The 15,884-nt window shown below is 38.5% G+C and overlaps 1 protein-coding gene across 1 annotated transcript in view; it reads right to left on the bottom strand.

Moving 5' to 3' along the window:
• Positions 1–15,884, bottom strand: part of CAMK4 (calcium/calmodulin dependent protein kinase IV) — a 240,192-nt gene that overhangs the window by 111,778 nt on the left and 112,530 nt on the right. The window contains exon 2 of the mRNA XM_065936986.1: positions 4,599–4,677. Within this exon, the coding sequence (XP_065793058.1) occupies positions 4,599–4,677 (79 nt within the window). The remainder of the gene's footprint in view (positions 1–4,598; positions 4,678–15,884) is intronic.

The raw sequence follows: 15,884 nt of genomic DNA, 5'->3' as shown, positions 1-15,884 counted from the left end.
CGAGAAGATCCCCCTGGAGAAGAAAACGGCAACCCACCCCAGTACTCTTGCCTGGAAAATCCCACAGATGGATGGAGGAGCCTTGTAGGCTACAGTCCATGGAGTTGCAAAGAGTCAGACACGACTGACTTCACTTTCACTTTTCACTTTTTATGCAGACTACATCATGTGAAATGCCACGTTGGATGAAGCACAAGCTGGAATCAAGATTTCTCCCGGCTGGAATCAATGCCCGGAGAAATATCAGTAACCTCAGGTATGCAGATGAGACTACCCTAATGGCAGAAAGCAAAGAGAAATTAAAGAGCTTCTTGATGAGGGTGAAATAGGAGAGTGAAAAAGCTGGTTTAGAACTCAATATTCAAAAAACGAAGATCATGGCATCTGGTCCCATCACTGCATGACAAATAGATAGGGAATAAATGAAAATACTGACAGATTTTATTTTCTTGGGCCCCAAAATCACTGCAGACTGTGACTGCAGCTATGAAGCAAGCCATAACGCTTGCTCCTTGGAAGAAAAGCTATGACAAATCTCGACACCATATTAAAAAGCAGAGATGTCACTTTGCCCACAAAGGTCCATATAGTCAAAGGTATGGTTTTTCCATCAGTCATGTCCTGATGTCAGAGTTGGACCATAAAGAAAGCTGAGTACTGAAGAATTGATGCTCTCGAATTGTAGTGCTGGAGAAGACTCTTGAGAGTCTTAAGACAGCAAGGAGGTTGAACTGGCCCATTCTAAAGGAAATCAACCCCGAATATTCACTGAAACGACTGATGCTGAAGCTCCAATACTTTGGCAACCTGATGTGAAGAGCTGACTCATAGGAAACGACTCTGATGCTGGGAAAGATTGAGGGCAGAAGAAGGGGGTGAGAGAGAATGAGATGGCTGGATAGCATCATCGATTCAATGGACACGAGGTCTGTGCAAACTCCGAGAGATAGTGAAGGACAAGGAAGCCTGGTGTGCTAGAGCTCATGGGATCGCAAAGAGTCGGACATTACTGAGCGGCTGAACAACATAAAATATACGGTAATTTAAAATATTTTTGTTATAATTGCTGTTTATTTCCTGCAATAATGTTTTATTAGCCAAAATACCCAACTGTCTGAATGTTACAATTTATTTTATGTTTATTATCATATCAACTCTGCCCTGTGCCTATCCACTGATGGAATACGGATTTATTCGTGAGAGCAGATGCTTTAGTCTGACTTCTGATAGGTTAATTAGAGTCTTTGTCTTTTACCCAGACATATGAGTTCTTAATGGGTTGGCAATGATGATCAGGGTGTTTTATAGGGGGAATAAGTCCCTTACTGCCAATATAAACTAAATCCTTCCTAATTAAGCTACGAGAAAGTAACATAATATTGCCACAAAATGAAATTTGGGTAAACTGTCCTGAAAATCTCTTTAACAGATCCCAGGAAAGAGGATTATTGTTATCAAATAATTAACTTGTTGAAGAAATAGGAAAGTTTTCTTGGACTTAAAAACATTTATATATGAATCTGGTCACCTATAAAATGGATGGGTTTTATGTTCATTAGCTTCTTCATTGTGACAAAAATTTTATTCAACTTCAGATAGATTATTGAATGGAATATTTTGAAATTCACCTTAGAGGTCCTATTTTATAGATAGTATTCTGGGTGAAATTGTATCCCTCTCCAAAATATGTTGAACTCCTAACCCCTAGTCCTTAAAAATGAGACTTTAGGAATGAGTTGCTGTAAATATGAGTAATTAGTTTAAGATTTGCTCATATTGGAGTAGGGTAGGCCCCTAATCCAACAGAACTGATGTCTTTATAAGAAGGAAATTTGAACACAGACATGCAGAGAGGGATGATGGTAGGAAGACATGCAAGAAGACTGCCACGTGATGAAAACAGAGATGGTGCAACGGCCCATCCAAGGAGCACCCAGCACCGTCGACTGTCCCCAGAAGCCAGGAGAGAGGCTCCCTCAGTGCCCGCAGAAGGAACCAACCCTGCTATCCTGCTGATTTCAGAATTCTAGAACTCAAAGCTGGAAAAAATTTTAATTGTTCTAAGCCATCCAGTTTATGGTAGTTTATTGTATCAAACCTAAGAATTCTCATAGATAGTTGAGAAGTGATAGATAGATAGATAGATAGATAGATGTAGATAATCTTTCAAATTTCTTAAATTCAGGGCTGGTCATAAATGAGGACCCAAGGAATTATCCAGTGAAGTAATATAGTAGCCCCAAAGTTGTCAGTTGAACCACATAACTCATTTTATAGGTCAAGAATAGTTTAACAGATGAAATTTTATGTGGCTCAATCTAATAAATAGATTTCATAAATGGTTCAAGTTTTCTGAATCCCCCTTTCCCCCTCAAGAGCAGATCATAAACTGAATTTGCTAGAATACTTCACTTCCCCTGCATTACTTTCCCTCTATAAATAGATTCTTAGGCTTTGCTCATTTCTTTTGGGGAAGGAAGCTCTGTCTTCGTGACCTTACAGAATCAAACACTGGAGGCAACTGCTCTTTGGGGTTTTGCCTGCTATTCCTCTCGGTTACACATCTCTGGGCAAGGTGAATTCCGGGAGACAATGCTGGAATCCAGGTAACTCAGGCTCAAAGCTCAGACTTCTCCAGGGGTTTCTATCACTCCATTTGGCACATCAATAACTCTGTGACAACCTCTGCCTCACAGCGACGCTCTGCAGCGCCATCTGACACTTGCTTATCATCCACATCTTCCTTCTGCCTGTCTTCTGAGGAAGATGCTTCCATGACAGCGGTGGAGAAGAGTAGACAGGCAGGGCAAATCTGAGCTTTACTTTCCCAGTGAATGAGTCATGAACCTACCAAATGTCTTCACTTATCACTTAATCCAATTCACCCAAAGATCTTTGACATAAGCAAATACTGTCTAAATCAACCTGTTGTCCTTGGCAATTCTGAGCATTCACAAGTCATTTCTGAATACTTAATTTCCTAGACGTTTATATAGCTAGTGCCTTTTAACGCTTCCTCAACTATGAAAATAAAATGACCACACACAAATTTTACTGACAATTTTTTAACCATCAAGAAAAGATACAACCAAGTCCAAAAACATCTCTTGTGTGACCACTGCTAAAGCATGCTAAATAATTTTAATAAAAGTAGATGTTTAACATGAGTTTGAACAAGCTCCAGGAGTTGGTGATGAACAGGGAGGCCTGGCATGCTGCCGTCCACAGGGTTGCAAGCAGTCGGACACGACTGAGTGACAGAACTGAACTGAACTGAGATGTTTAATAGAAAATTCTCTTTCATAAAATTTTAATACTCCTCAGTTCAAATACATTTTATGACTATAAGAAAGTGATTTAAGAGAAAATTTCAAATCTTACTGAGGAAAAGATCCCTCTGCATTCTGGAATCATTGCCTACAGCAAATGGGAAGTTCAAAAGAAACGGCTTATTAGGAGCAACTGCCATTTAAACTACTACCTTCCTCAGTTACACTGCTCTTGTTAGGTGAAGGGCCTTAAATTCTAACAGATTGTTTCAAAATGTCATTCTGCTTCTATTTGACTGAATACCTTGTGCCATTATTCTCTTACTCGTTACATGAGAGTCTAAAATTTCCCTGTGCCAGACAATACATCAACAGCTGGTGATATTAAGTTGCCTTTATGAAAAAAAACCTTGGCCTCAAAGAGGTATTATTTGATTTCAAAAGTTATGATATGTCTCTTCTCAGCATATGTTACAGCTGGGTTTTCAGAAGTATATATATTTCACATATTTGCTCACATAAAATTTGACAAAGGAAGGATTCACTATAAAAGAATATACTGTCTTTTGTGGTTTTATAAGGGGAAATTTACCTAAGGACAGAAAGTATAAGTAGGGCATTACAATGACAAATCCTCCCTGAGGCACCAGGAGTATAAAATGCCAGTATTACATACTGGTATTTGAATTTTGACCTCTCACCTTAGCATTTCCTACTTACTGGAGATGAGCCTAAGTAACCTTTGCCCCCTCAGCTCATCTACAAGGATGGGGAAAAAAAAACAAAAACCAATATGATAACAAAATCTTTCCTTCTTATTCAAATATAAACTTTTTAGATGAGCAGATTAAGTCCCAGATACATTAGCATTTGTCTGATTGCAGTTTACTGAAGCAAAAGCACCATCTGAAAATCAAGTTAGAAGCTGATGACTTCTTTAACAAATGCTTCTATTTGTGTTTCATTTAGGTGTTTTTAAATAACAAGCTTTTCTAGTACATTAAGTGATACATTAAGTGATTGGAGATTAAATATATATCTCTGAAAACATGACAGGTATACAAAGCAAAGTTTACCTGGAAACTCTAAATCTTTTTCCATTCCCTACTTCTCTCCCCCACAGCCATATCTAACTTGGGATCCAGCTGCTTTCAAAGAATCATAGTTTCCATCAGAAAACAACTCATCTGGCTGTCCTTTCACAAACATGATCCAAGCGAGTGAGCTGCACATCTCAGTTCTCTGGCCCTTTGTCCTTTCGATCAGGGCTCCTGGCTTCTCAGGTCATGGATCCCTTAGAGACGCTATTATATAATGAAATAAACTTACTGTTTTCTTTAACACTTTGAGAGCATAAGGCTTCTGGGTCCCCTTCTGTTTGCATCTGTACACAATGGATGTAGCACCCCTTGAGGGGGAAAAAAGACAAAAAGAAAATGTTATGCTCTCGGTAAGAAATTAAGGGGAAAGCTTGAAAATAAGTATCTCTTGCAGTTACCCTCATAACTGACAAATGTTTTACATTCTACTCCAGGACTTGACAGACTTGAGAGGACTTTTTCTGTATAATTAAGGATACTGCGCTCAATCTTCCTGTCTGCTTTTCTACTTCTAGTCCATCTCTGCACAAGTGACCTGCTGCATTTAGTCATGTCTGAAGCAAACTGGCTCCTCGGGTAGACAGGTTTTGTAGGCCCTCTGCCCAGTCTCACAGCCTGTGACCCTTCCTGAAGGCAGGCACCTGGAGCACAACAAAGGTCACGACTTCAGGGGGAGGTTTCAGTCCAGCCCTAGGCCGTAAAGGTCAGGAAAGTCTCCACTACTTGGCAAGGGCGCTCGGGGGCCTTTGAGAATCTACACTACATCACTGGAGTCAGGAAGCATCAAACAGGAAGCTTCCTGTGTGCTGCTTTGGAGCTGTCAGGAGTGCTCTGGTCCTTTTTCATTCCTGAATATTCAGGAATTAAGAGGAGAGGCACGCCTTTCCCGGGGTTGAGGAATCTAGGCATGTCCTTCCTTAGTTTTTCAATAGGGTGATAAGTACCCTCTTCCTTTTTAGGAACCATATGGTAAAAGTGATTGTTTACGACTCTCTCTTTGATAAGGGTCGACTTATGTTTTGTAAGTCTGGCATTTTAATCTTTATCTTTGCTGAGAATAACTACCTTGTAAGACAGTATATATGCCCACACCATGTTGATTAAAACACCTTTGCTCCATCAGAGCTTGGGTCCCCGTGTCGTTCTCTCTTTCTTTCTCTTCCTCTCTTTCTCTTTATCTCTCTATTTCTGGCTGATTCCCTGAAACGTGAAAGCCGGCTTTCACGGGAATATTAGCCTCTTTCCTTCTTTCACTTTCTCATCATCGACTCCGGACTTCCGATCCATTAGAGGACCAACAACTGGTACCCTGCTATTCTCCCAGAACCAGTATTAGCCCTATAGAGATACGGGTTCCTTTGTTTAGGTGAATACTGTTACCACTTACACATGCACTAGCAAAATTGGCTATGTGAAATGTCCAGGAGAAAATACTATTGAAATGGTTAAAGATATACAGAGAAAAAGCAGATTTATCCCTCTATAGAAAATTTGAAGACGTACAGAAAAGGAGAATGGTAAGAAGAGACTCAGTAACTATCTTTATCTACGTGATATGCGTGTGAAGTCACTAAAAAAGGAACGTTAAAAAGCAGGGCACTGTGGTCCCGCTGCACCCTCTCCAGTCATGAGAGCAGGAGAGCAAGACGGAGCAGAAGGTCACCACACAGGCTCAAGGACAACCTCAGAGAGGGAACTTCAGATCAATCTCAAAATAAGATCAGCTGAAGCAAACTCGTCAGACTTTGAAGATTAGGCCAAAGGACTAAGGAAGGTAGTCCTAAAGAATGTATCTTATGATACATTCACTCTAATGGTTCTGAAATTCTAAGAACAAAAGAAATTTACAAATCAAACATATTCCTAGCTACCTTTGCACATTAAATTTTTAACAGAGCCTCCAAGAGTCAGGAATTGGTGATGTAAATGTTAATAGGTAAGAACAATTCCAATGCACTTAAAAACTTGGGGGAAGACATAACATATACACAAAGAAATAGAGTTGCAATGGAATAAATGAAGGTAAATATAAAACTCTACTTTTATTTTTAATTGCTCTAAATGATATCTATGTAAAGCAAAAACACTAACAACTCATTGTGTTTACAGTATATGTAGAAGTAAGAGGTATGACAACCTAGCACAAAGAGGAGGGGAAGAAAGTGAGAAAATACTGCTAAATCCTTATACCACAAGTTAAGTAGTATGCCTTTTTTTTTATAGTAGACTCTGATTAATTAAAGATATATATTATACAACCCAGGGCAATGAATGAAATAAAAATTAAAATTTTTATAAAACAAAATAAAATTTTTAAAATTAAAAAGTCAATAAGGAAGCTAAAATGGAATCAGTAATGAAGTACTTGGGGGACAAAACAAAAGAAGAGATTAAAAACAAAACAACTTACAAAATGGTATATTTTAGTCCAATCATATAAACATTACATCAAATGTGAACTTTATAAGCATATCAATTAAAAAACAAAGATCATCAGTCACATGCTAAAACAGACTGCACTTAATCTTCAGCCTCAATTTGTAGCCATGATCCGAACAGATAATTCCATATTGTTTTAGGGAAGTTTTGTTTATGCTGAAAATCTACCACTCTAGGGTACCTTCCACAATTTTGGACATGTATAAACTCCTTCAGTCAATGATTTGCTTCTAATGAACAACTTATTACTTCAGGTTCAAAAAAGAAGACCATCATATTACATGAAAAAACCAAGACCAAACTCTACATTGTTTATAATAAACCCATTTGAAATATAAAGTGTAAAAAGGTTAAAAATAAAATGATAGAAAAGAGATACTATGCAAACACTAAACAAAGCAGGGGTAACTCCATTAATATCATGCCAACCAGACTTCAGAATAAAGACAAAGATGAACATGGCTTAATTATAATGTTAAGAGGGCAATTCCCCCAAAGGACATTACAAAGGTAAGAGTGTATGCACCTAACAACAGTACTTCAAAATACAGGAAGCAAAAACTGATAAAACTGAAAGGAGAAACAGACAACTCCCCAAATACAATTGGAGACATCACTACACTCTCTCAGCAGTTAACAGAGAAAGCAGAAAAATTACCACCAAAGATATGGAGGATATGAACAACATTATCAACCAAACTAAGCTAAATGACTTTTAGAGAACACTATGCAAAACAGCAGAATATACCTTCTTTTTGAAGTTAAAACATTCATAGCCTCAATTTCCTGACTTAGTATAAAGAGAGTGGTATTGAAGGAAGAATAGACTTGTAGATAAGTGGAATGGAAAAAAGAATCCAGAAATAGTTATACATATACATGTCTAATTGGTTTCTGACAAAGGTAAACAGGCAATTCAGTGGAGAAAGGTAAATAGGCAATTCAGTGGAGAAAGTTACAGTCCCTCCAACAATAAATAGTGCTGGAATAACTGGATACATATATGCAAAAAACAAAGGCAAAACAAAAAGCCTTTATCCAAGCACCACTCTACCAAAAAATTACTCAATGGATCATAAGTACAAGTGCAAAACCTATAATTCTGAAAAAATAAAAAAGAAGAAGGATTTCTGACCTTTAGTTAGGAAACAATTTCTTACATACACAACCAAAAGTGTGTGCTAAGTCACTTCAGTCGTGTCCGGCTCTTTGCGACCCCATGGACTGTAGCCCAGCAGGCTCCTCAACTCACGGGATTCTCCAGGCAAGAATACTGGAGAGGGGTGCCATTGCCTTCTGAAGGAGATCTTCCTGACCCAGAGACTGAACCCAAGTCTCCTGTCTCCTGCATAGGCAGGCGGGTTCTTTACCACTAGCACCACCTGGGAAACTCACAGCCAAAAGCACAGTAATTGAAAGAACAAATAAACTGGACTTCATTTACCTTAAGAAAGCTTGCCTTTGAAAGCCACTGACAGTGAGAAGTGTTTTATAATCATATATCTGATAAAGGACTTGTCTCTAGAATTAGAAACTAAGCCCAGTAATAAGAAAATAATGCATTTTTAAGATGGGCCAGAGACTGGAATGTATACCTCACCAAAGAAAACATATGAATGGCAAAAAGCACAAAGAAAGATGCTCAACACCATTAGACATCAGGGAAATGTAAATTAAAACAACAAAGAGATACAACTACACTCTTCCTGGAACACCTAAGAAAAGAGAGAGTATCATGACTGGCAAGGATGCAGAGCAACTGGGCTCATACACTGCTGAAGAAATGAGAAATGATACAGACACTTTGGAAAACAGCTTGGCAGTTTCTCATAAAATTAAGAATGCCATGCGATTGAAAGCTATGTTCATTCACAAACTTGAACATGAATCCTTATAGCAGCTTATTACTAATCAGGAAACACTGCAAACAACTCCCATATCCCTCAGCTGAGAAATGAGTAGAATACTATCCATAAATAAAAAGAAATGAACAAGAATCAGACAACAACATGGATGATTATCTAATATAGCATCCTAAGTGAAAGAAACCAGGGTCAAAGGATATAAACTGCATGACTCCACTTAATATAAAGGGAAGTGATTTGCAAACACTGAAGAAAATGAAAATCTAATTTTAATTTTATATAACTGCAAAATTAATATTCTCTTGAGAAACCTGTATGCAGGTCAGAAAGCAACAGTTAGAATTGAACATGGGAAAACAGACTGGTTCCAAATAGGGAAATGAGTACATCAAGGCTGTATATTGTCACCCTGCTTATTTAACTTATATGCAGAGTACATCATGAGAAATGTTGGGCTAGATGAAGCACAAGCTGGAATCAAGTTTGGCGGGAGAAATAGCAGTAACCTCAGATATGCAGATGATACCACCCTTATGGAAGAAAGTGAAGAAGAACTAAAGAGCCTCTTGATGAAAGTGAAAGAGGAGAGTGAAAAAGCTGGCTTAAGGCTCAACATTCAGAAAACTAAGATCATGGCATCTGGTCCCATCACTTCATGGCAAACAGATGTGGAAACAGTGGCTGACTTTGTTTTTTGGGCCCCAAAATCACTGCAGATGGTGATTGCAGCCATGAAATTAAAAGACGCTTACTCCTTAGAAGGAAAGTTATGACCAAACAAGACAGCATCTTAAAAAGCAGAGACATTACTTTGCCAACAAAGGTCCATCTAGTCAAGGCTATGTTTTTTCCAGTGATCATGTATGGATGTGAGAGTTGGACTAGAAAGAAAGCTGAGCGCTGAAGAATTGATGCTTTTGAACTGTGGTGCTGGAGAAGACTCTTGAGAGTCCCTTGGACTGCAAGGAGATCCAACCAGTCCATCCTAAAGGAAATCAATCCTGAATGTTCTTTGGAAGGACTGATGCTGAAGCTGAAACTCCAATACTTTGGCCACCTGATGGGAAGAACTGACTCATTGGAAAAGACCCTGATGCTGGGAAAGATTGAGGGCAGGAGGAGAAGGGGATGACAGAGGATGAGATGGTTGGATGGCATCACCGACTCAATGGACATGGGTTTGAGTAAACTCTGGGAGTTGGTAATGGACAGGGAGGCCTGGTGTGCTGCGGTTCACGGGGTCGCAAAGAGTCGGATATGACTAAGCGACTGAACTGAATATCAAAAATTAATGCAAAAGAATCTATATTAAATAGCATCCATTCCTTAATTTACTTATCACATTAACCTGTCACTAATTCCAATATATAAATTATCATAAGAAAAACTTTCAAAGAAATTTTAACAAAATGCTTTCTTGTCTAATCAACCTCAATATACAAGTACGTTAGAAGTAATTTAAAAATTAAATAAAATTTGTATATTAGAATCCTATAAGAATGTCCAATTTATTTTGCTAAGTAAGTTGTTAACATTAACAGGACTAATTTTTTCCCAGTGGTACTGAGATAAAATTGATGTGTAATATTATGCAAATTTAAGGTGTATATATATGTATATACATATATATATATACACACTATATATACACATATACATATACATATAAATACACACATATATAAGGTGTATATATGTGTATATGCATATACATATATATATATATATATATATATATATATATACACACACACACTATATATATATATATAAAGATCTGGTATATATATTGCAAAATTTTTGCCACAGTTAATTAATATATCCATCACCTCAAATAGTTATAATTTTAGAAATAATTTTTTAAAGGATGGATAGATTAAAAGAATAGAACAACCTAAATAAATGTAAATGTAAATAATACTTTAGTAATTTACTCTGTATTCTTTGCTGAAATTAAAACAAGTAATTTAAATCATTTAATGTCTATAAATGTAATTTTAGAAAGAAACCACACTTTCAGTATGTTCATATAAAAATAAAAATATTATGTATGTTAACAGTAAATTTTTCATACATAATGAATCTTTTGTTAAAGTGTTGTATCCAAATTTCAAGATAAATTGCATAAAGAGAGAATTACCATAACATTTCTTGAGATACAAAGGAAGCAAAGAGATTACACAGAGGATTTTATATTCATGGATTTATTCAGCTGGAAAAACTCACTACTCATTTCTATTCCTGTGTAACACATTCTTTAACAAAGAGGCCGAAGACTATAGAAATTATTTCAATTAGAACTTTTTTATGCTAAGATTTTGGTGAAAAAAGTTCCATAGTTTTTTGGAGTCTGGGTCTGACTTCTATTTTCAAATTAGTTTTCTTTCAAAAAAATTTAGGAACAAAACCACATTTTAGGTCCAGCCTTGTCTGATATGGTGGATAATTTTTAAAAGGTCAAAAATGTCAACTACTATGTTTCACTGCAGAGAAAATAGTCAAACCTGTCATGCATGTGTAAAACCACATACAGCATGTGTATACGATGACCATGATACTAGCTATATGCTATTATATACACATACAATATATAGCCTATATAGCGGGCACATAGTAGGGCTTTCCAGGTGGCTCCGTGGGGAAAGAATCCACCTGCAATGCAGGAGATGCGGGAGATGCAGGTTTGATCCCTGGGTTGAGAAGATCCCCTGGAGAAGGGCATGGCAACCCACTCCAGTCTTCTTGCCTGGAGAATCCGATGGACAGAGGAGCCTGAAGGGCTGCAGCCCATAGGGTCACAAAGACTTCAGACATGACTGAAGCGACTGAGAACGCATGCACGCCAATGTGTACGGTGTAGAGAACACTAGAGTGGCAGCCTGCCCCTTCTCCAGGGGATCTTGCTGACCCAGAGATCGATTCGGATCTCCCGCACTGCAGTTGAACCACCAATCCACCTGCAATGTGGGAGACCTGGGTTCAGTCCCTGAGTTGGTAAGATCCCCTGGAGAAGGGAAGGGCTACCTACTCCAGTGTTCTGGCCTGGAGAATTCCAAGGACTGTATAGACCGTGGGATCGCAAAGAGAGTCAGACAGGACTGAGCAATCATACCATATACATACATATATACAAAATGCATACACATACACCACTGCCCTGTAAAGCTGTTGAAGCACTTGATGTTGGTACCTGGCACTGTGTGCCAGAACTTATGGATGTGGAGGGAAAAGCACCAGATATAATATTTATTTTCCTGAAGACATTTTAAGCAGAGTCCCTTTTCTATCTTTTCTTCTTTTAAAGAAACAAGATTGGCTAAAGTTTGGTCTTATTTTCCCTTCAAAAGAAATCCAAGTGCACTGACATAACTGCCCACCCACGAGCAGAGAGACAGATATCCCAGTGCTCTCGGAAGGCCAGGCAGAGGGCAAATCTGCTTCAGACCAGAAGCAGGAACTCTGATGTCTGGATTCACATCAGTGTTTTAGGGAATTGGGATGACTGTGCAATGTTAAGACAATTTATAATCACTGGCATTCTCCCATTAAGGGAGGTTATAAATTAGAGACTGGCTTTCTGGGGAAGGACTTAGTGGACATTTGTGACTGGGCTGAAGCAATAGAGCTTGGCTTCCTTAGCATCAAATCTTAAATCTGCTGGAAATGCAAGAGAACTTCAGGTATGGAATCTCTTACAATGTAGAAGTCTGGAAGGGCTGTTTGCTACTTCGTTGTTTGGGCCCAGCTGTGTCTCTGTAATGACATGCTTTACGGCCATGTAAAACTGTCTTTGCTAAGGATATTAGCCTCGTAAGTCATTCAAAACTTTCACCTATTTTTTCAATGGAAGGAGTCTTAAAATGGAACCAAAGATTCTTGTTATCTTTTTCTGATGCTGAAAGTGTTTGGATAAAGAATACAGTTATGTCAAAATTTTAATCATTTCTAAACATTTCAATGCATTTCTTATTCTTCTGCTTGTTTTTGTATTTGACTTTTAAATTTCTTATTTCCAAGGTATATATGTGCTTGCAAAATAGATCCTCCAAATGTTCATTATGAAAAGGTTCAAGAGGGAAGATGTGAATTATAAGAACTATCAATCAGATGCTGAAAACATCTATGCAACTCTCTATAGCGTCATATTTCTTCCACATGATTGACTTGCTGTCATTACAAGCCTATTCTTTTCATTGATTTTTTATTAGATGAATTATTCAAGAAGACTGGTTAGAATCTCAAAATTTGATACTTCTTTGGGGTGAAAGCAGAGTCACATTCAGGAACAGAAGCCTGAAAAGTCAAAGTCTCTGCGAGTTCAGTGACAGGTGTCCACTGTTTCCTTCTCTACCTCTGCCAGCTGTGATTCCTCAATGTTCTTCACTAATTAAATGTTTCAACACGCTCCTTGGTCACCAAAGATTTTTTTTTAAAAAAAAGCATCTAAACCTTAAACCAGCAAAACACAGAAGAAAAAAATGCTGAAATGATTTGATTACTGTTTTGGCATTTTTCAACCTACAACTTGAAGGATGGCTAATCTTTAAAATTTAGAAAGTTGTTATTAGACCTGGAGCTTTTCCAAGTCAATGAACTTACAGTCTTAAATCTCAAAGATATCATATTGAGAAATGATATTGAATATCAGACCTTAAGAAAGAGTTCAAGGCACAATAAGTCTGGGTGGGGTCTGTCCACAGCTGCCCCCCCTTCTCCGTCTCCTGCTCACTCCTCCGGGGGCAGGGCAAGCCCCCCATCCCAGTACCGGGGTCACAGCAAGTCCTGCTATTCAGGGGCTCACAGTGACCCTTGTGGTTTTCTCCCTGACAGATTCCCGGCTGTCAATTCACCTGGAGGTTCAGCTTAGTCTACATCCAGGGTATTTTACATTTATTTCCTGATTTATATTCATTTCCTCAAGACCTGCACACATTGCCAAGTGCTTACCTCCTCAACTCTGATCACAGCCCGGATCACCTTTATATTCTCTGCTTAGTGTGCCTCCGGTTTTCTCACAACCCTGCTCGTCTGTAAGTTTTTTCAACATTTGCCTCATAGAACCTATCTGACTTGGTTCTTAGTGCCTGAATCTGTAAGGACTGGTTGAAGCATGACCCCTTTTGTTTCAAAAATTTAACAAGAATCCTGTCCTAAGATAAACTAAGAGCTCAAGAAGCTTTGAATTCAAATGCTGAATTTTGGCCATCACAAAGTACAGAAAAAACAGTTCCAAATTATCAGGTTGCCTCAAGTATTCATTCTCAATCACAAAGTGACAAAACAGTAAAAATTGTACATATGAAAGGTTTTAATATTCCTGTTAGCCCTTTCCTTTGTTTGCTTCAAAATATTTAATGCCTCTGCAGTTGGCCTTTAGTATCAATGATTTAAACCTTCTTTGAAGACTTTATTTTTCTTTTCTCTCTTTGTGTGCATGCGGCACACAAAGAATTGAATTTCCAGGCACCCACGTAACACCACAACATAACGAGGACAGCTATGGCTCTTCTTCTCCACATCTATCCTTCACTGCCAGTCCCATTTCCATCTATTCCATATCTTCTGCTATGATATATTTAATACATATCCATCTAATCCAACCTCCACACCTTCACTTAAGCCTCAGTTCATTTCAGCCTCTCAGTCGTGTCCAACTCTTTGCAACGCCATGAACCACAGCACGCCGGGGCTCCCTGTCCATCACCAACTTCCAGAGTTCACCCAAACCCATGTCCATTGAGTCGGTGATGCCATCCAACCATCTCATCTTCTGTCATCCCCTTCTCCTTCTGCCTTCAGTCTTTCCTAGCATAAGGGTCTCTTCAAATGAGTCAGTTCTTCACATCAGGTGGCCAAAGTACTAGAGTTTCAGCTTCAACATCAGTCCTTCCAATGATTATTCAGGACTGATTTCCTTTAGAATGGACTGGTTGAATTTCCTTGCAGTCCAAGGGACTCTCAAGAGTCTTCTCCAACACCACAGTTCAAAAGCATCAATTCTTTGGTGCTCAGTTTTATTCACAGTCCAACCCTCACATCCATACATGACCACTGGAAAAAAACCATAGCCTTGACTAGACGGACTTTTGTTGGCAAAGAAATGTCTCTGCTTTTCAAAATGCTGTCTAGGTTGGTCATAACTTTTCTTCCAAGGGGTAAGCATCTTTTAATTTCATGGCTGCAATCACAATCTGCAGTGATTTTGGAGCCCAGAAAAATAGTCAGTCACTGTTTCCACTGTTTCCCCATCTATTTGCCATAAAGTGATGGGACCAAATGCCATAATCTTAGTTTTCTGAAAATTGAGCTTTAAGCCAACTTTTTCACTCTCCTCTTTTACTTTCATCAAGAGGCTCTTTAGTTCTTCTTCACTTTCTGCCATAAGGGTGGTGTCATCTGCATATCTGAGGTTACTGATATTTCTCCTGGCAATCTTGATTCCAGCTGTTCTTCTTCCATCCCAATGTTTTTCATGATGTACTCTGCATATAAGTTAAATAAGCAGGGTGACAATATACAGCCTTGACGTACTCCTTTCCCTATTTGGAACCTGTCTGTTGTTCCACGTCCAGCTCTAACTATTGCTTCCTGACCGGCATACAGGTTTCTCAAGAGGCAGGTCAGGTGGTCTGGTATTCCCATCTCTTTCAGAATTTCCCACAGTTTATTGTGATCCACACATTCAAAGGCTTTGGTGTAGTCAATAAAATAGAAATAGATGTTTTACTGGAACTCTCTTGCTTTTTCGATGATCTGTCAGATGTTGGCAATTTGATCTCTGGTTCCTCGGCCTTGTCTAAAACCAGCTTGGACATCTGGAAGTTCATGGTTCATGTACTGCTGAAGCCTGATTTGGAAAATTTTAGGCATTACTTTACTAGAATGGGAGATAAATGCAAAGTGCAGTAGTTGAGCATTCTTTGGGATTGCCTTTCTTAAGGGTTGGAATGAAAACTGACCTTTTGCAGTCCTGTGGTCACTGCTGAGTTTTCCAAATTTGCTGGCATATTGAGTGCAGCACTTTCACAGCATCATCTTTCAGGATTTGAAATAGCTCAACTGGAATTCCATCACATCCACTAGCTTTGTTTGTAGTGATGCTTCCTAAGGCCCACTTGACTTCACTTTCCAGGATGTCTGGCTCTAGGTGAGTGATCACACCATTGTGATTATCTGGGTCATGAAGATCTTTTTTTGTACAGTTCTTCTGT

The sequence above is a fragment of the Muntiacus reevesi genome, chromosome 1 (assembly GCF_963930625.1).
Source record: "Muntiacus reevesi chromosome 1, mMunRee1.1, whole genome shotgun sequence".
Classification (NCBI taxonomy): Eukaryota; Metazoa; Chordata; class Mammalia; order Artiodactyla; family Cervidae; genus Muntiacus; species Muntiacus reevesi.
Note: the sequence above shows the minus strand (reverse complement) of the source record. Positions and strands in the feature narration are given on the sequence as shown.